The sequence below is a fragment of the Thermobia domestica genome, chromosome 13, assembly GCF_964235325.1.
Source record: "Thermobia domestica chromosome 13, izTheDome1.hap1.1, whole genome shotgun sequence".
Classification (NCBI taxonomy): Eukaryota; Metazoa; Arthropoda; class Insecta; order Zygentoma; family Lepismatidae; genus Thermobia; species Thermobia domestica.
In genome coordinates this window covers 64,273,683-64,296,648 of record NC_137466.1, presented here as the reverse complement: position 1 = coordinate 64,296,648, position 22,966 = coordinate 64,273,683, and the positions used below count along the sequence as shown (strand labels likewise).

At 35.3% G+C, this 22,966-nt stretch overlaps 1 protein-coding gene across 1 annotated transcript in view; it reads left to right on the top strand.

Moving 5' to 3' along the window:
• Nucleotides 1-22,966, top strand: part of LOC145668188 (angiotensin-converting enzyme-like) — a 128,153-nt gene that overhangs the window by 53,557 nt on the left and 51,630 nt on the right. Inside the window, exons 3-4 of the mRNA XM_081735829.1 lie at nucleotides 9,784-10,016; nucleotides 11,136-11,327. Of these exons, the coding sequence (XP_081591955.1) occupies nucleotides 9,784-10,016; nucleotides 11,136-11,327 (425 nt within the window). The remainder of the gene's footprint in view (nucleotides 1-9,783; nucleotides 10,017-11,135; nucleotides 11,328-22,966) is intronic.

The following is a 22,966-nucleotide window of genomic DNA, read 5'->3' as shown; positions in this document are numbered from 1 at the left end:
GCGTATATAACTCGAAAGGGTAACTGAAATTGAAAGGTTATTAGGATTATAAGTAACATTTTTTTCAGAACTCTCACTCACTGTCAATCGCAGCGTATCCATATGCTCGTTGTATTATAACAGTGTAACAATCATTAACCATCCATTCTCTCGTATTAAATATAGATGGTGCGATATTTTTAAACATTTGGTAATAGTCCTAGTGCAATGTATGGTATTGATTATTAGTTACTTTTGTTCAGGATGCACCGGCGGAGGTAGTCCGAGAGTCTGGATCCTCCAGAACTTCTAATTTTTAAGAAAATTAGCACAATTTCAGGGGGCAGTTATACAAAATTATTTACATTTTGTACAGGGCCGGTCCTAGGCAATTTTAATGCCCCGTGGAATGGCATTATTTGCCGCCCCCTTTCTCCAGAAAGAACAAATCTTAAGAGCCACGATTTTAAGTAGGAGAAAGTTGCGGAATGCCACGCACCCTATTTTTTCAGTTGTAATGCTTCGAAACTGATTCAGATTAGTGCCGCTATCTAGTTTAGCCTATGAAAGACATATCGCAACAACGAGGCGTCAGTTGCTGCTAGGGGTGGTTCACGGCATGGCGAAATGTTGTTTTGCAGTAATTTCTTCTAATTTACTTCGTTCGCAAATTTCGAGGTATGTATTGAAACACTTAGTTGATTTTTATATTGTGTACACAGTGTTTTAGCGTAGTGTGATAGTAGTTTCAATTTTTCTTTCTCGGAGTGGAATGGGGTAATTGCACGCATGTCGTCCAATGTGCGTGGTTTTGCCCCTTCATGAAGCAGTTACCAAAAAAACTTATGCTGCGTTTCTTTTTTCTTTATGTTTATTGCAGATGCCATGACACTATGTTAGGCAAACAGAGAAGTGCAAATGGGCATTGAAACAACTACAAAACGCCATAGAAGCAATAAATGGCGGAAGAAAAATTAGAAGTAGCAAACGATTTTGGTATACCTGAGGCTACATTAAGAGCAAAAATGAGAGCTGGGACTGTCTGTTCTAAGAAAATAGGAAGGAAAGCTGTATTCAGCTCTATACAAAAAGAGGAACTTGCTGGCCCCGCTTTACATTTAGCCAAGTTATTTTACGGAATGTCTCCAATTGAACTATGTAGCTTAAAAATACGCAGAAACTAATAATATTAAGCACAATTTGAATAAAGAAAGTCGATGTGCTGGGAAGAATTGGTTGAAATTGTTTTCAAAGAGAAATTCCACGATAAATTTAATGAAATCTGAAACAATTAGTATTAACAGGGTCAACGCATTCAATGAAGAAGACATGAAAAGGTTTTTTTAAGAACCTGACAGAAGTTACCGAAAAATATCATTACCAGGGCGTATTTTGGGTCCAAAGGGAGTGAAACAACTCGGAGCACTATCATGGGAAAGGGGTAAAACCGTTACAAAGCTTCCAGGTCTTACATATGCCCTGTGTTTATCTACGCAAGAAAACGCATGTCACCTCAGCTACAGAAAGGACGACCTACTGGATCTACCTAGGTCGTATATTCGTAGGTGGAGCAATGAAAAATGTTTTTACGAGTGGTTGCAACATTTTGCTCTTATTGCGAAACCAACAACAGATGAACTAGTCCTACTTATTTTGGACGATCACACCAGCCATATTTCATTAGAAATTTCCAATTTTTGTAAGGAAAAAGGAGTTATTATGGTCACAATACCACAGCATACCTCACATAAACTTCAGCCTCTAGACCTCACCTTTTTCTCTCTCTCTCTCTTCTTAAAACATATTTTAACCAAGAATGCACACTGTTTGTGAAGAGCTACGTTAACGAAAAAAATTCTCCATATGACTTAGCCGAGATCTTTAATAGGGCTTTTCTGAAAGCAGCAAATATTGACAAAGCTGTTAATGGTTTTAAAATAGCGGGTATTTGTCTTTTGGAGCCGGACACTTTTAGAAAAGAAGATTTTGAATCTGCTCAGCAATTCCAGGCCGTATAACCTGAAGAAGTGAAATCCCAACTGCTTTTTGATGCTCAAACTATTATAGGTCTACGCCAAAATGAACAACCATCTTCGATGAAAATAGGGCTAAATCGAGAAGAACATCAACTACCCGGAACATCATCACAACAGCTACCTTTGCTTGTCCAACCGTCTTTTTTACAAAATAAGGCTGTGAAAGTCTCACAGATTTCTCCTATCCCCAGGCCTGCAAAAGAAACTCCTCGAAATAACAAAAAGCGTTCAGAAATCTAACTTCTACTCCTACCAAGCGAATATTGGAAGATGCTGAATTCAGAAAGAGTACTATGCGAAGAAAGCACCAAGAAAGCAAACTTGAGAAGAAAACTCGAAAATTCGATATTGGTGGAAGACGTGAAGACAACCTGAAGAAACAAATTAGAAGTAGACCTAAACGTACAGTTAACAAAAGACTGAAGTTTTTAGAAAGTAATTCTGGTGCTTCACGTTCAAGAATTTGCGCTAGTAATTAATGCGTGCCAATACCCTATGAAATGCGTATGATTAACTCATGTGGTGAGGATACCACGCGTTTCCCGTTTCCTACAAAATTTATGTTTACAAAACCTATGAAAATCAAGGAGCACTACCAACGACCGAATATAAAACTAGAATGATTAAATTACAACATACATTTTCTTCATGTTAATTTGTTTCATTTGTAGTGAGATATTGGGAAATGTACCTTAAGTGCGTGGTATTCCCTCACTTTCCCCTATACGCTATCATGAATAACCAAGAAGATGGGAAAGGCACTCGCACTCAGAATGCCATAAAGACTACAAATGTAATCTCGTTTTGTCTGTTTTTTTCTTTAAATAATAATCCAAAATGTTAGTGAAATATTAAGCAAGCAGACCTGCAGAGGAAAGATGGTAATCTCTTTTAGAGAATTCAATATCGAGATTCAATCCCTATATATCAATTTGCAATTCCAGTGCAACTACGTCTTTTATCTCTATTTCTTGATTTTACTTCCATATCTGTTTTTTTTAAAACTTATTTTCACCTTCAATGACAAGAAACTTGTTTGTGACAAAGACATGACTAGTCTTCATATCAAAACTGTGATAACTAACAAAATAAAACAGGTGTTCGCTACTGTTCGAGAATTGAGTTCTTGTATTTGATAACAATCAAGCCATTCATGCTGGGATTTGTTTGACCATTTACTTTAGCGCTGTCGATCTAACCTTAAACAAATGCGATCTAAACGTGATTTATGAATGTGGTATTCAAATAGGTCAGCTTAGAAAGTTTGACACCATCATCATGAAGTCTATTTCCAATTTACCGCCCCCCGAAACTTGCCACCCCTGGAAATGCATGTATTGCACATTTGGTAGAACCGGCTCTGATTTTGTAAGCTACTCCGAAAAATTTTCGGATCCAAAAGTCTTGAGTGCTTCACTGCTTGTGTTTACATTGTGTTACTCATTGCCTGATTTCGAACATCTATGTTGGAAACAGACAAGAAAGGTCTGAATTGTTTTATAGACCTAAGGGGGCCTGATTTTGAAGTTCCGCCATTGGATCGATGGCAAACTAAATATCGATTAAGGCACACACTTTTGTCATTTGTTGTGTATTAAACAAGTTCAACTAAAATTAATAAAAATTATTTAAGACCAACTATCTCAAGAACGACCACTAAAAATGACATACTCAATGAAATGGATACGGATGCAGTAGTAAGAGATTTTGTCAAATTGAAAGCCAGAGAAGTGTGTTTGTAACATAAATTTCTCAGTAATAAGGGAAACGAGAAATTAAGCTAATTACCATAGTTGTATCTCTAGAAAATACTATGTAAATATGCTTTTAGTGAAGTATAAAAGCATACCTCGTCAAAATCAAAACTGTGTTAATGTTAGACTTGAAACTTATGAGTTTTATTCTACAGGGTTTGTCCGGAAAGTAATAGGACTGAGTAGATTTTAAAAAATTTATTGAGCCAATCGTTACAATTCTTTAAAAACTTTCAAAATAGGCTCCTTCTGCGTCGATGCAGCGCTGCTAACGCGATTTCCAAGCATTGAAGGCGTCACGGAAGTCATTCTCCGGAATAGCCTTGAGAGCCACGGTGCAAGCTGCTTGGATCCCCTCTGTCGTCTCAAAATGCTTGCCTTTCATCGGGCGTTTCAGGCGAGGAAACAAAAAGAAGTCCGAGGGGCCACATCTGGGCTGTAGGGCGGCTGCGGAAGCGTTGGGATGCCGGCCTTGGTCATGTAGCTGTTCACAAGAAAGGTGGTGTGAGCCGGGGCGTTGTCTTGTGCAGCTTCCAGTCGGCTCCGATGTCTGGTCGGACCCGATTGCCCCTTCGTTTGAGTCTCTTGAGCACTTCCACGTAAAACTTGGCGTTGATGGTTTGTTCAGGAGGAACAAATTCATGGTGGATGATGCCTTTGATGCCAAAAAAGACAATGAGCATCGTTTTCACTTTGGATTTGCTCATTCTTCCCTTTTTTGGGCGAGGAGACGCCGGCGTGTGCCACTCGGAAGATTGCCTCTTTGTCTCGGGATCATACTCAAAGATCCATGATTCGTCACCTGTGATTACGTTATTCAAAAATTGGGGGTTACTTTCACACATGTTCAAATTTTCTTGGCACAATTCCACTCGCCGCAATTTCTGGTCGTCAGTGAGCACTTTTGGGACAATCTTCGCGCACACCTTGCGCACGTTCAAATGCTCCGTCACAATTTCATGAACCACAGTTTTGGTAAATTTAACATCTGGGCAATTAAACGAATACTTAGTCGACGGTCTGAGTTCAAAACTTCGCGTACACGAGTCACATTGTCGGTGTTTGTCGAAGTCGAAGGTCTTTCAGCACGGTCTTCAGCGGCGACCTCTTCCCGGCCCTCCGAAAAGGCCTTGTGCCACCGAAACACACCACTTCTTGCTAAAGCATCATCTGGGTAAGCCTGCTTGATCATATCAAACGTCTCTGTCGCAGATTTACCGAGTTTAACACAGAATTTAATCGCGTACCTCTGCTCTAACGAACGCTGCATTTTCGGCTTGCACCACTCACAGAAACACGTCGCGCGAAAAAGCTTGTCCTGACTCTCCGTGTGCTCGGAGACAACTGACCAGCCGCTCGTTCGTTAGCTAGGAACGCCCTCTACCGGATCCAGTCGGTGCGCGCACGCTCCGAAGTATAGTCATGGCGGAATAAAATCAGTCCTATTACTTCCCGGACAAAGCCTGTATATTTAGACTTTTATGTTTCAATTGTACTTGTCAAAATATATCTTAGGTATATATATGCTAATAAAAAATGCTGTTAATTATTAAAATTGGAACTTTCTTCAGTATTCATCCACAATCAATTAGTTATAATTTCACCATTTTTCGTTAATATTCGCAGGGAGATTACAGATATCGAAGAAATTTGCAATTGTAACAATCATTTGAAGAATTTTTGTCCATTACAACTTTTTATTCTTTTATTATCATTTAGGTGAGGGCGTCTAAATATTGTTTGCTTACACTTAAGAAATGTCTAGAACCGGCCCTAATGACATCACACCGTTCCCCGTGCCTATCTTCGCCCATTGTCTTTTTTTTTTTTTTTTTTTTTAGAAAATGGGGTCATAAATATTTTCTGCTAGTAGGGGAACGACGTCCGCCCGCGTTCCCCCTCACTTTTACCCCTGAGTATACCATACATGCGGCATTCAAAGCACAAGGGAACTAAGTTCAATTATCAAAGTAGAGATTGAAAGAAAGATAAAGTTTATATGGTATGCCTAAGTACATGGAAAAGTTAATACTGTATTGATTTATATATTGTAAGAATTATTTACAATGTTTTAGGCCCTGAAAGCAGCTTCAGATAGAGATCTTAAAGATGAAATATGTCCAAAATAACCAAAATGTGGACTTAATTCCCTTGTGCACTGAACGCGTTAATTTTTGTGTGACCACTTGTATTTTCTCCGAACAGATTTTATGATGACTTTTATCATACCAGCTTTGAGATCTTTATATGCAAAGAGTGGGCCATTTATTTCGAAAAACCCTTGTAACTTATAAACTATTAGATAAAGAACGCAAAATTTTGTACGATGCAAATATCAATAGGGGAATTCATTGACGTACTCTACAATACTGCCAGATTAACAGCAGTGTTGTTAGTCAAACATGATTTTTTCAATTGACGGTATCTCAGGTTCTTAAATATTTCAAATCAAAATATTAAACGAAAACTTACAATACCCCATTTATTATTCAGTATTACAAACTAAGGATGATACAATGCTACATGCTACATAATATCATAAAGGGGATTTAAAAAAAAAAAAAAGAGGCGGAGAACTTTAAACTGACAACACTGTTTTCTGTGACAGCTGACAGCTCTCGGTTGTTTTGAGGTTAGTTTGGTTTGGCAATTCATCATGAATAGATTCACTCCGGATCGAAGTTGGCAAATTGTGCAAATTTTATTTTGAAAACCATGGTTCAATTTGACAAACGCATCGGGCATTACATGTATTTTACGGTGCTCATAATCGTAAATCAGAGCGATTAGCCTGAGAAACTATAGATCGTTTGGCAATACATTTACTTTAAATGATAATACTTATCCCGTAGCACGTCATACAGTGCGGACACAACAAGCGATTGATGGTGTGCAGCGTAGTGTTGATGATTATCCAAATGTGTCAATTCGTCGTCGTGCTCAACAATTCAACATGATTACTAACTTTTCATACCTCAATTGAAAGATATTAATGTTGCAGGCATATGGTTTCAGCAAGGTGACGTCACATGCCACACAGCGCGCATCACAATAGATTTACTAAAAGAAACATTTGGCGAACGATTAATTTCACGAAATGTTCCTGTTAACAAGCCACCTCGTTCGTGCGATTTGACGTCATTAGATTATTTTCTCTGGTGATATATAGTCGCATGTCTACATCGAGAAACATGGAAACTAACATTCGAAGCGTTATTGCCAAAATAAAACATGATTTACCGCGAAGAATGTGTGAAAACTCCAGATTACGCCATGTACGCGCCAGCCACGGTGGAAATATCCCCAAAATCTTATTCAAATTTTCATGCATAAAATGACTGTCAAATAAAGCTAATTTCAAGAATATTAAAACCATTTTCAGTGTTTCATTTCAACATAAAGTTCGCCGCCTCTAAAAAGAACACCCTTTACATCACATGCTACGTCATACTCATGATCATAGTAGGTGCTTTGAATGTGAATTGGGCTGTCCGTCTCATTTGGCCGTAATTAGCCGCTATTAACTGTTGTAGAGGTTTCCAAAAATTTGTTTGTGAAAAGATGTTTGTGATACGGTAGCTCTCTTAATTTGTAACACTGAGTAAATAGTGTGATATTGTAAGCCTTTGTTTACTATGTAGTTTTAAAATATGCAATGACCTAACGTAGTGCCATTTGAACAAATATAGCTTTATGTTGAGTTAACAACACTTTTAATCTGGTAGTATTGGAGAGTATCTCAAACAATGTGTTGGGCCATGTCTCCAGCCACTTACCAAGGCCTTATTGCTTTAATGCAAAACAACATTACTGCTGTTGTGACTGCCAAAGCTGGACATACCAGATATTAGTCAAAATGGCGATAATGTTTTGGTGTTCAGTGTATATACCTAGGTAGATAATAAACATAGACAAAGTTTTTGAAATCATGAGGCGGGACTAGTGAGAGCTTCTCGATATAGACGAAGAGAAACACTTTGCAGGATTGGTAACCGTACAAAAATCCTAATAAACGTAAAGGAAGCTTTATAGTCGCCTATAAGATATAAAATGGAAAATGTTCTATACTATAGTATGTTTATAACTATAGGCTATGATAAACAAATTGTAACACCGTATACGTGGGATTTTCTCGGAGCTCTCCCGTTTTCCCCACTTTCGTCATTCCAACATTATCATTATCTTCACCCCTCGGGGCGTTTCTTGTAACATGAGTGAATACATTAATTACAGCATAGTCTTCTAGTTTCTCTTTTACTCTTTCCCCTCTAAGGCTACTAAGCCTGTTATGCAGCCAACTTTCTCCCTTCTTTACTTATGACATCAAGTAAAACAGCGATGACAGTGCACTCCTTTCTTAGCATTGTTCGAATCTGATTAAATTGTTATTTGTGCTTCCTTAGAACTCGAATTTCAATGGAGAATATAGAAGCAAACTCATCTGTACGCAGAGTATTTCTTGTCTGTGGACTTACCCATTCAGATTAACCATGCTGCACTCAAGAGAAAACCTTGTGTCAGCAATGGTAATGAAGGTTGCAGTCCAGGAAATTTCAGCCAATTTATGATAAAAAATGTTTCTAGTGACAAAAGTATACCTAAGCAACGTTATCGGTTTTTCTGGTACTGAAAGTGTTTTAAAGAAACAATTCTTATAGACATGCTCACCCGAGTGTACACTGAAATGAATTATTGGTTTCATATCTGAAAGAGTGTAACTGGGGTATATGCTATGTTTCATTAAAAGATAAAAACATCATACATTCATAACATATTCTAGATACGTTCATACGCTAGATACGTAGATATGCTAGATGATTTAAAGTTTAATAAAATAAATTTAACCAAAAATTTGGGAGTTCTTTCTCGAACACCCTGTATATTGGACCTTACGATATGCACTAAATAACAGAACACCTATGTACTGCACCAATGAATAATAATAATAATAATAATAATAATAATAATAATAATAATAATAATAATAATAATAATAATAATAATAATAATAATAAGCTAGGCCTATACATTTCAGTAAGCAGCAAGTTTCGACTATTGTTCTAAACTATTGTAAGCAGTGGATATTTGTATAATGCATGTAATCCCTACATGATTAGTTAACTCCCGGATTTAAATCTATCGTCCCGAATAACACTCAAACAAATGAAATAGATCTTACTTCATTTCTTTCTGCTTAAGTGAAAAAAAATCATGAAATTAGTATGAGATTATAATTATTTTGATAATTGTATAGTAAATATAATGCATGGTGAATTATTAAATTTCGGGTTATCAATCTAAGATTACTTGTTTCAAATAAGAAAGCATAGAAATAATTATTCTATCCATGATCATACTGACAAAAAATGAAGTCACAATTTATTATGCTATGACTTTATTGATATTTATCTTAACAGACTTATTAATTTCTGGACGAGGAAGAAGGTAAAAAAGACTCCGGTATCTCGGAATTATCTTTCCCATTGATGTCATCTTGAAACTTGCCAGTGCTAGGTTTTGTATAGCAGTACAGCGCGATGGGGAGACAAAAGTTTATGTATGTAAATAAGGAGAGAGAGTGAACGAATTTCGTATAGTGTCTCTGCAGACAATTACCGTTGTTACAGGATATGAATCTCTTAACAAGATACAATTGCAACAAAGTGTAGGTAATTATGTAGTAATTCCTCTACCTAGTCCTGGTAAAAATAGGAAATTTTGATGTATGTTACTGAAGTGTCCTGATCTGTTCATTTGATTTCAGAGAGGTTTGTGTAAAGCCATTCCCCACCACATTATGTCGCCCCCAAGAAAGTTAGACTACCATCACCAGCACCGGATTCTTTCAGAGAGTGGTAAAATGTTTTCTTTGAGGGCGACTCTGCTGTGAACCTCTCAAGTTCCAGGCTTCAGCCCATGGCAAATACATACTTTTACAATATAATTGTCCAATTACCTTATCGATAGGAATATGTCATTCACTAGTAAACATTTTGGTAATATTATATCTTCAGGGAACTCTCAAGCATCCTGGGAAGTCTTCAACAGATCTACGTGACTGCTAGAGTTTGTCGTCGTAATGAGTGCTACAGTGGAGAGCCCGACTTGGAACGTCTCATGCAAACTTCTCGTGACCCTGCAGAGCTGCTGTGGGCGTGGCAAGAGTGGCGGCGTGCTGTGGGACCACCCTCTAGACTCATCTACCCGTCACTAGTCACTATCCAAAATATTGGAGCAAGAAATAATGGTAAGATAGGCGTCAAGGATAGCTACAAATTATCAATTGCAAACCTTCTCTCTCGTGTTCATGAACGAAGGACATGAAGATCATTAAAAAGAATAGATCGCGCTTTTGCATGGATCAAGCCGATTATTTTCCTTTCTTTTCATCATACTCATTTGTCTGCTTTAGTACTATCTTCCAAAGTCATGCAAGTGTAACATACAACATGATTGTAACCTTAATTATGACAATATACAGTATATAGATCTATATATAAAATACTTATCCAAGGATTTACAAACATTAATTTAATACGCCTATGTATCTTATTGTTTATCATCAAAAACTACACATATTGCTGTGTTAACAGCAAACTTCTTTAAAATGAGAATTTGCCTTAACGAAAAGTAAAATAATATTTATCGATAAGTTAAACTCCATGGTCATGGTATGAAATGTGAAAAGTTTTTTTCGAGTTTCGGATCGATAACGCTATATATATATATATATATATATATATATATATATATATATATATATATATATATACAATAGATCATATTTTACATGTTACTTTTTACCTTTTAAAAATATAACAAAAAATGAAATTTTAGATTATTTTCGCACAGATATACACTACAACCTAAAGGTGATTTGATAAACGCAAGTAAGTGATGATGAAACAGTCGGTTACCAAGTAATAATAATAACTATATTCTCCAGAACAGATCACATTGTCACAAAATACAATATCCAATTTGTTAACTATAGTCTATTATTGAAAATTGTATGAATACCTGCATTTCAAGGAATAATAGAATTTGTCCTCAGAACTAAATATTACCCCAACGATTTCTTTCAGTCTCTGAAAAGTATTTCGGAAATGTAACGTACGTTCGTACTGTCATGTAGCAATGTTTCACGGTTATTTATCTTACAATTGAGACTTGTAGTATTCATTTATATTCATTTTAAATTAATCAATAGTGCACTAGACTTTAGACAAGAAATATCATCACCACTTACTACGTTATTGTAACTACAATATTTCTTTTTAAATGATTCGGCTTGTTTTCCTAACATCTCTGTTCATTTAAAAAAGTCCGTTATGTGATCCATTTAACAGAATTGTAATAATTGTAGGTTACTCTGACATTGGTGAGTGTTGGAGAGAAGAACTAGAAATCTCGGATCTAGAAAACGTAGTAGAAGAATTGTATGACTCTGTAAGACCTTTGTATGAGCTATTGCATGCTCTGGTGAGACACAAGCTTGTCCAATTATACGGCGAACAACAAGTCAGTCGTCATGGTCCAATACCAGCTCATCTGCTAGGTAAGTGGATTTACAGTGTTGTTCAAGTTATTAGATTATTTGTATCATGAGTCTTACCTGGAATGTTTCTGTGTTGATTTCCAGGTTTGTTTTAGCAATATGACTTATTTGTTTGTACACTTTAAGAATTGTTTCTTTTCACTACTTAATTCGAATATCTTTAAATTCTCCGTTCTGCTAATCAGCTAAGCGTCATGAATTTTAAGCATTTTGTACACAGGGACTTTTTCTGAGCTGCCCACATTTGAGCTTTGTGTCGAGAGGTTTGTGCAATTGTCTTTATATGTTGATGACTTCATAGTCTCCAAAATGGTATCAGTATATGATTTAGTTACCATATGTATTTTCTAATTTCAATTTGTGATTTTTTGAACATCAAATTCGTGCAGTGTATACGAAAATAATAATTTAGAAAAGTAGAACATATCTTCAGGACACTATGACGAAGCAATATTGTATAGCAGTGAAGCAGAAACATACAAAAGCTAGCAGAGGAAAGAAACCTTTCGTAAAGTAATAACATTGATTTGAGCTGTTAAGTATTGTACTTGCGAAATCTTTCTCTTTTAGCCTATTGATTTCTATGGGGAATTACTTTTCTGTTTTCTGAAATAAGTTGAAATTTTAATGATGTAAGTTTATTGATTTTTACTTCACGTTCAGTTAAATGTACCTTGCTTTTCCAAATTTAATTTGCATCTTACTCGTATTTAAATTTAATACTCCTGTGTCTGTCGTCTTCAGAGCTTTGCATAGAAATGAATGACGTAAATCTACTAAATTTTGTATACAAATAGATCTTCCCAGATCTAATCATGTACGAAGTCTTTTTATCGATTTTTGGCTAGGGAGGTGAAAATGTATGCATAAAACGAGAGGATAAATATCCGGGACGACGGGTAATAAGGGTAGTAGATTAGAGTTTAGCGTCCCTTACAGTAGCAAGGCTATATGAGACATGGACCTACAGCTTAACAGGGGATTCGAACCACATTAACTGTGGTCGGAAATTGAAGCCAAGTTTTCCACGTCAAAGACGCGTACACTAACCATATAGCCACGAAGGAAATCCCTACGGATATTAATGTCAAGTCCATAATTTTCGGGTCGCTGAGATAAATAGTGACATTCTCAACGCAGTTCACATTTAACTTTAGCCCTCATTGTTATCGGGAAGTCGGGGGTGAAAGTAACATGTCCAAAAATGACCGATATTAGTCTTCAATCCATAATTTTCGGATCGCTGAGATAAACAACAGGACTCCCAACACTATTCAAGTCCAACTTTAGTCCCCATCGTCATCTGGGGAGAGTTTGAAAGGTAACGTCCAGAACAACCATATTAGTGTCGAACCTATAGTTTTCGGGATAGCTAACCTTTTTGGTGACACCTGATGACATGTAAATCCAAGTTTAGGCAAGAAGGGACATATCAACTGACCCGGCAATTAAAAGAACAACACCTTCGTTAGTTATTTATTTCAGTAATATTGACAGGGACAATGTAGATGTTACTCCCTGTTATTTATTCATTTTTTATTTATTTCACTCATTTCTTTATCCGTTTTTTTTTAACTTGAGAAATTAACAAGGTGAGAGTTTAGCTAGTTTTGTTAATTACAAGAAATGAGTGAAATAGGTGAGCGCTAGTTTTGTTAATTACAAGAAATTAACAAAAAAAAATGCGTTTTCACGAGTACGAGAGACCATGCTGCTAACGATTCTTAACACTTCTGACATCGCGCCAAATTATTCCGTGCCCACTGCTATCAAGACTTATCGTTTGCATAATTTGGACCAATCATAATGTCAGAGCATATCTCAAAATTCGAAATATGGCATATCTGGGAATGTCACGCTGCAGGAAGTACTCTGTACACCCATTGAACATTAATGAAATGTGCATTTTTGGACTGCGTATGCATATCTTCCTTTACGCTGATAAGGATATCTATCCCAGTTTCTCAAATTCGAAAGAGGGACTTGAAATTTGGCTTTTTCGCGATTTTGGGCAGCCTTAGCTCTGAAACTATGCACTTCTCTCCACAGGTCCATATGAACTTTTTCTCTTATTTTGATGTAAAGAATTACCTCTTACAGTTTGTCGGTATAGTTCGTTAACACCCTGTATGTATTAAAATGGTATGCTTGTATGCTTGTGGCCAATTTCTGTGATGGGTTGACGGATATAACAGGCGCTTCGCTTTAATCTCAATGGCACAAAAACTATTGTATGTTGGCAATTTTAAAACACTGTACAGAGCAACGAGGTGTACTCGGATATGGATTTATAAGAAAAAATGTTTCCATTTGACATCATCTATCACTACTCCAAATTTGCCACAAACTCACCCAAACATTTATATATTAAAATGCTACGTTGATATGTTTATCTATACAGCTCATTCCATCTGTGAGTCTTCCTATTCTTAACTTGTGTCTGTGAAGAGACATGTACGGATATAGTGAGGAAGCGAGAAGGAGATTCATGCTAATATTAATGCCGGGCTGCGTAAACAGGTTCAGCTGTTTTATATATTAAAATCATAGAAAAGAAAATTTAGTTTTCATGAAATAAGATATATTTAATGAAGAAATCAGTAAAATCATACAACGGATATTCCAGTTTGAACTTCTTCGTAGCTGTATGGTTAGTGTACCCACTTTGGCGCGGGAACCTGAGTTCGATCGCCAGTAAGGGTTCATGTAGTTTGAATTCTGCATTAAGCTGTAAGTCCACGTCTCATATAACCTTGATGTTGAATGGGACACTTAACTCTAAATCCACAACAAAATTTCAGTTCAATTCAAAGGAAACAGAAATAATTTTCCATATAAATCAACGAGCTGAAAAAACAAAGATTATGCAGCTATTTAATATGGTTAAGAAGTCATATTTCAAATCAGATATTAAAATTATAGAAAGACTTCCTTTGTTCTTGTAACAGCTCAAAAGTAAAAACAACTTTTACCTTCACCAGTTATTTATACTATTATATCTTAATCCCAGTCCTCCTACAAGAAAATATAATTAGTTTACTTTAAACAAATGTCTTGGCGATTAAATCCTCATGAAAAGCACCCGCATTCTAAATTCTTCTCACAAAAATCGACTCTCTCTGTCTTTAAAGCAAACAGTACTCTCAACCCATTTCTTCACCGTTTTATTTGATTTTTTTTCAGCTCCTTAAATTCTTCCAATCAAATTGGCTGAGTAAATGAAATGAACTCCCATCGAGGGATTTAGTTGCTTTCCATCCTTTGCAAGCCCACACTGCGGGAGGCTTGACACGAGAAAATAATAGTAGCTGGGGACTCTCAAATGTCGTCATTGTCCGCGAACCATCTGTTGAGGCGTGACTCTACTTTGAAATGAAACGACATCATCTTACTTTCTCTTCTGCTTTTTTTTCCCTCCAATACACACAGGTGGTTGACAACTAGAATTAAGTTACACCGGAAAAAAAATAAGAAGAAAACCTAGAGATCACGTTTCAGTGATTGCAATCAAACTTTTCTCAATCAGATTTCTTTTTCCTCTGGAAATATTGCAAAAAATTTTAAATTAAAACATCTCCTGAGTTATAAATTACAACTTTCTTTTGGTGTATGTTTTGTCTTTTCTGTTAATGTACTTTTCATCATTTCCATGATATAAGAAAAAAATCAAATTAAGTTCTTATTTTTAAAATGATTGAATCTATGTAAGTACTTTAATAATTTATAAAATATGTACATATGATGGTATTTCATACTTTGAGAAAATTAATAGTAGCGCAAACATAGTTTTGCCAAATTATAATTAAGAAAATAATAAATTTCGATTTGGCAAAGTATATGAACACTAATAAGTTACTGAATGATATTGCACCTTAACACTACTATTTTTAGTTGTAATGGAACAAGGATATTCTTAGAGTTGGCTAATATGACCTCACTTTGTCCTAATGTTTTAAATAAAAAAATATAAATATTCGTATTTTGTTGTGAGTTATGTAAGTTCTATATTATTAATACTTTTAATACTTTCCGTTTAATTCGATAGGAAGTCTGGGTATTCAGTATTCTTAACAACGAAGAAATATAATTTTCCCTAATGGTTAATTTCCTATTTTATACTTCACTTTGAGTTCTACATCTTAAGAAAATATTGAAATCACTGACTGAAAATTCCTCTCTTCTTATGCGGGCAAGATACAATACAGTTCTCCTTATTCCATAATAATAATAATAATAATAATAATAATAATAATAATAATAATAATAATAATAATAATAATAATAATAATAATAATAATAATAATAATAATAATAATAATAATAATAAAAAATTTAATAGCGTTTGCCTCTAAAGCAGCATTTATTTGCGTGATCCACTACTACAAACAAACAAATGACATTTACTTGATCCAGGGGTAAAAGTGGATCTGAAATGGTAGGAAGTGGATGACGTCACGCCGTCCCCCGTGGCTACATTTGCCCATTGTAATTTTTAGGAAGTGGGGGACGCCATAAATAATTTGGGAAGTGGGGAAACGGCGTTCACCCGCGTTCCCCCTCACTTTTACCCCCTGACTCGCTCATAAATTAAGTCACACATATAATGGAAAGCACACGTAAAAACAGTACAACATACACATGAATTAACACACAGAAACCACATACACAAGTAACAACATTAATTATCTGTTCTTACTTAAAGAAATTCGTGAACTTCAATTGTTTAGATTTAGTTATTTCTACACGATCATCAAAATCTTCAATTTCACTTCTTGCGTGGAATAGCTTACGTGGATAATAACATTTGGTTGACATTTAATAAACTATTTAAATTTTCAATCATTTCGGACGCTTCATACGAGGCTGGCACACGATGTTTCTTTACTTCATCGCCAATCTCGTCTTTATCTTCTTCACTAATAGATAGATTGTGTATTTGTGTCACCTATGGCTGCCTCTGGATAACTGAAAACCAGTTGAAATGCCATTATTCTGTTTACAATCAGGCCAACACTTAAAAAATTTGTATTGTACTACCCCGAATTATGTAAACAGGAGATTCGAAAGTTAGATTTATCCATGACACTTTTTACCATTGTTTTCAATATAGTTTTCAAGGGGAGGAAACTTTTTGTTCGAATTATTTAATTCCGAATTAACAAGAATCCGCTTTATACGTATATCTAACATTGCAGCGTAGCTACTGTACATTCTTTCCTGAAAAGTGCATTAGAGTTATTCATCCTCTTCTTCTAAACGGTTTCGCTGATTTCAACCAAAATTTAGCATGGCCTCGTCATCAGTGGTCAGGTTGAGAAGAAAGAACATCTCGAGCAGCTCATGTCACAGAGAAACAATTTTTAAAAAATGTGCTGCATACGTTAATACTGTTAAGGAGCATCAGCTATGCAACCATTTATACATATAAGGTTGTAGGAGTTGCATAACATAATAGGCGCATTCATAAGATTCACTATTTATTTTATTCATATCTTAACAGCTTAGGACATTAATATATTTATGGTAAGAGGTCTTTGCCGGATACTGGCATCAATATAGCGAGTATATTTTTATTTTAATTATGGATAACGGATAACATTGTGGATGTCCGTGAAAAAGCAAGACTTTCTCGTGATCTTTGTTCTGAAGAATTACAAATTATTGATTTTTTTTGTTTAATGTTGCCTTCTCGTCTCGCCTCGAAAATGAGACGAGCGTCCAGACATGTAGTATCTTTTTAAAGGTAAACAAGTCATTATATAATATACGTACTCCTGATTATGAATATGATATAAATGTTGTTGTATCACACCCTTCATGAACTTTTCGTGACACGAAAGGATTCTAATAACTTCTAAATGAAATTTTAAAGAAAACATTAGAGCATAAATTTTTAACATAAATTTATAGAACGAGACGAGACGAGGAAAGTTATTCGAGGATCGAGGCAAGGTGACGAGATGAGACAACACATACAAAATTTACAAGACGGAAGGAGATGAGAAAACATGATTTCTCATTTCGTATCGTGGGAAACACTACTTCTATTAAAGTATAATTGTTCTTATGGAACAAGTAATCGCCACACTGAGAAAAAAAATGTAAGTGGCGGACTTGAAAAGGTAGGTTACATGCGTAATTCCTGTAGTTTTTGGACTTAACGTACAGCAAACGTATAACTGAAAACGCAAGTTTTATAATACTTTCCGTATAAGTGTTCCATTTGTACGTACTTTCTGTATCAAACAATATTGGCGGTCAGGATTTCACATACAAATAGACGTATATAACATATAGCTGAGGAATGTAACATAAGTATATGCATGTGGTATACGGAAAACTGTTAGATATCAGACATGCTGCAACGGCATGATGTAACATTTAAAGGCAGTGGGTATGTAGCTTGTGGTTAACGTATGCTCTATACTGATTTTTGTACTAAGCAAGAGGATTCCGTATATTTGTACAATATACCGCTGTCCGGAGAACGGATTTTTGTCAGTGCAGAACAAACTTATTTTGTTGCGTTTTCCTCTTTTATTTTCATTTTTTAAAAACATATAATACAGTGAATTTGGAGTCCTAATGTGATTTTATGCGAGTTTGTTGAAGGTGGCTTCTTATTCTTTCTCAGGAACATTTTATCTCCATTTCATCTTTGTGGTTTAAACAAAGAAACTCATACTTTGTGACGAGTGATTAGTTATAAAGTAATAGTGATATGCTGTGAAATTATTTGACAGACACGATGACATTTACTAGTCAATTTTCTAGTTAGAGAGTTACATTTGAAAGGACCTTAAGAAAGCATAACTTTTCCCATTAATTTCATAATTATTATCTGCATCATCTTAATTCATTTATTTAGTGCAGTTGACTTAACATCGGAAGAAATTGTATTTAATGCTTAAGTTGAATTCTATTGATGAGAAGTGTAAATCGCCTCAGTCTGTGCATCACGCTAATCCTAAGAATAGAGCCAGTCTCTTCTACTCTTTTTATAATAGTATTGATAGATTGTAATCCTCATCCCTTTCTCCCACCTCTTTTCTCACGTTCTAAAATAAATGTCAAAAAAACGTTGAAACACGTCTCTTATTATTTTAAATAAGAAGTCAAAATACAAATTTAATGTCTCTATTTCCCCTCTTCCTTGTATTTTCTGAATTCTTTCTTAGTGGTGACTTCCCACCATTTCCACCTTATGCTAAAAATCGCTTGTACTGTCCAATGTCTATCTTAAGCGGTTTCTCCTGGATGTTGATCAATCACTCACTGACTCTTCTTACATATAGAAATTCCGATTCAAGAAAACCGTAAAGTTAATCTTAGCTCGTATCTTTGTCCTAAAATCAGAAGTAATAAACACGAGATCAATACAAGTGGAAGTTTTAAATCTGGTTTCACTATTGAATTTCCCATAATATGAAAGTCTACAGTAATTTTACAATATACGAAGGTGGTTCAGAAAGTAATGCCTCCTACTTGACCAATAGTACTGCAAACATTCTGAACTGTTTATCATTAATGAACTGATGTTTAAGATATAGGCTGTCGCTTGTTTCACCTTCCTATCTCTTCTCGTTCCAGATTAATGGAGCAAGCAATGACATCCAGTGGTGAAGTCCGATTGAAACAGTGGGCTGTCATTAAATTTCTGACTGCGTAAAGTTGTGGACCGAGGAACATTTATCGCCTAGTCGTGGATACACCATTGTGACTTAGAAACGAAGCGTCAGTCTATGGAATACCACCACACGTCCTCTCCTCCGCCAAAAAATTCAAAGTTGTCCCATGTACTAACAAAGTGTTGTTGACATTCTGCCTCATCCTGCCTATAGTCCGGATCTTGCGCCCTGCGACTTTTGACTCTTTTTCAAACTTAAGAATCAACCTACGCTACAGACCGACACTACAGTTGTGACGTGGAGGTAGAAGCAGCAGTTGGGCAATGGTGTCGCCAGTAATTCTTCGTCGACGGTATGAAAAACCTTGTTTCGGGTTGGCGACAGTGTGTTGCGCGTAATGGGGACTATGTTGGAAAATGATGCCACCATTTGTAGCTGACATTGCAAGCTTTTCACTGATATTTGTGTATTTGTCAAACACAAATAAAGGTATCACCTTGGAGGCACTACTTTCTAATTCATTCTCGTACAAAGAAATTCAGTTTTCTTGTCTTGTAAATTAATAGACACACTTTGGATATTATTTATTTATTTATTTTTGTATATTTTGAGGTAATAATTAGTCTTGAATATAGGACCATGTCTATTATGATTCTCTTAACTTTCCAAGTGCTTATCGTTTCAGGACGTGAACGATTTTACATATCTTAAGATGGTGAATGGTTATTTTAAATATATATATCCCTTTCAGACCTGATTTTTTGTTTACTCTCCGGTGTTATTGTTATTTTGAATTATTATTCTTTATGACTTAACAAATGAAATACAACCGCCAATTCGTTTGCGGATGTTATATTTAGAGAATTATGGACGAAACATTTTGCGTGCATTAGGGTTGAAATACGTATGTAAAATAAAAATGGGATTAATCGAACACATCATTGTGATCTATATAGTTTAGAAACTCAAAATACATCACTAAAACAAAAGGATAATTTATTGCAAATACCTGGTTTCGCCAAGAATAAAACAGCCTACGTGGGTGAGCTTTGTCCATTGTGACAGCTCCTGCAAGTAGTCTACAAGAAATGTGCATTGCTTCCTGACAACAGATTAAAACACCACAGAAATAGTGGAAAGTGATTTAGAAAAGTTCAAAGAATTCTGACATAAAAACCCAGCCATTTAGAATCCTCCAGAGTAATTATATTAAACTTAAAACTTAATGTACACAAATGTGACCACCAGGTCTGAAAGGGATATATATATATATATATATATATATATATATATATTGTTGGAAGGGAGATTAAAACCCTGATGTGTACGCCACTGGTATCATAGAAATGTAGCCTAATATGATGACTCTTTCTGGTTACTTTACCTGTTGGTGTGTCTTGTAGCTCCGGGAACTCAGGGTAATTTTCTTTGAATCCTTGTAGTTTCGTGGGAAAATTTTCTATAATAAATTATTCTTGTCAATGTCTCTTGTATCCGTTTTAATGACGTTTTGTTTCTTGACTCTGCTCACCTCTATACCCAACTTCGGGAAATATTGGCGTCCTTTATCTTCTGTTTATAACACATGATTAAAGCAATGAATTTTGATGAAATAATAAATCAAATGATACATTGTGGGGAAAATAAGCAACATCACGAACATCCCATACATACTGTTTAATCTCAGAAGGTACACGTAAAAGGGACTGGATCTTTGAGAAAAGTAGGTGTGCGCTCTATCGCTAGCAAGTTGTAGACGAAAACGCTTTGCCTTCGATCAATAAAAAACAAAAACGTGTTTGCTCAAATTGTTTTCCATTGACTAGTACCTCCTGCATGGTAATACGGATAAATTTTCTAAAAGCAATTTCTTTCTTTCTTTTTCTCCCTTTTTTACCGTGTTTCTCAGAATGAAATATAGGAGAATGAAATGTAGGCGTACGTGAAACAAACTTTCAATTACAACATGCTCTGCTTCCTCGAAAGATGCGAAAGAGGAAATTACAAATCTTTTATTGTTATATAGTTTCCTGTATAATGTAATACCGTAGAATTTATTTTAAAATATCACAAATATATTGATGAAACAAATATAAGGTGAACCAGAATCTGATACTGCATTAAAATATTATGTTAAGAAAAGAAAGCGAGTTATTTCTGTAAATTCCAATTTCAATTTGTGTTGTTAGGAAAATTATACATTTGCGCGGAATATCGCGTTTTATACGTTATGTTTAAATTACTGGATTCAATCAATTGCATCAGAAACAGCACTATACTGTACATAAGGAAATGTCACTGATCCTATTAATAAGTAAAAGTGGCCTATTTTTATTTTTAAAACTAACAGAAAAAGGAAGTTATCCGGGAATCTTGATTGAAACTTTATATTTTCGTTAAAATTTTACCAATTAAATTTTACAACTTTATGATATATAGATGGTTATCAAAATAATGGGGGTTGCTGAAGGAAATGTAATTTTCCTGCTTAACACGTCATGAGACCCGTTAGCCTGCAGAACACTTATGAATCACCGTGAAATGGAAGAATATAGGTTATGAATGGCTTTCAGAGAAATATTGTACCATTCTTCACAAAATACAATACTTACTTCCGTCAGCGAAGATGGATGAGGATATCTTCTACGTAATCTGAGCTCCAGAACTGACCACAGATGTTATAATTTTGAAATCTGAGGATTGCGAAAAGGCAACATTGTTCTACAATTTTTTTCTCTTTCTTGAACGGAAGTAGGTGTTCCTTGCAATTTTTGACCTGTTGATCACGAAAGTGAAGTCAGATGTGCTGTAGGAGTTTGTTTTTTTAAATATTGGAATGAAATTATGAAAGAATCCTCATATTTTTGCAATTTATGTCTTTTAATAAAATTATTATTATGAACAATGCAAATTAAAAGGAAAAAATATATAAAGGCACATTTGGATATCGGAAGGATAAACCAATATTTATAATACTGCATGCAGTTTTAGTGAACAATAGACTGGCAAAAAATCCACATGTATGAAACAACCTGCATACGTACAAAGACCCTGTACTGAACCATGGCCATACTAATATTTGATAATTTTTTGCCCACAGAAAGGGATATGCAGGACCACTCATATTTACAGTCGTATAATATATTCAGATCCTAATTTTTGACAATTTTCAAATTTAAGGATGGGCCAATGTACCCCTCCCAAATTTGAAAGGGATGCATCAATGTACCCATGTCTTTTAAGAGAGAATGAACTCCTATACTCAACTATATAGTCCTATAACGTAATAAATCTATACCAAAGGGGATAAATTTGATCAACAACCTCTAAATTTTGAATTGTTGGTAATTTTATGCTCATAAAAGGGAACAAGATTGGCGACCCGAATTTACAGTGATATATATCAGAGCCCTAGAGAACATCTACCATTTTTTTTTGACAATTCCCAAATTTAAAGACTGGACCTATGTACCTTTTCCAAAGTATAAGATGCAGGCATCAATATACCCATGTTCTATGAGAAGGTATGGATCACTATTCTCACCCATGGTAATATACCCTAATCAAAGAGAATAACATAGGTCAAAAATTTCTGAAATTTCTATTTTTGACGATTTTTTACCTATAAAAAGAAACAAGATGGACCCCGAGAAATTCAGATGTACATACCCAGGTCCTACACTATCACACTACTTTTTTAAAAAATTTGACAATTTCCAAAATTTAAGAGGTGGACCGAGGTACTCACATAATTTAGGGGGTGGGCTAAGGTATCGGTGTCAAAATCAAGAGGGTATTGACCGGTATGACGTCATAAAACGTAAGTAGGTCACGTGACGTTCCTCAGCCAATCAGAGAAAAGTTTGCTCAACGCACGCTAGTACTACTACGTAATACTATCGATGGACCAAGTTTGGTGAATTTTTTGCGACAAGTGGAAAGCTAACTTCACGCTGACGTCATTTTGAAGTTCATCTAGTTCTTGAAGTTTAGGAGCACTAACGAAAAATA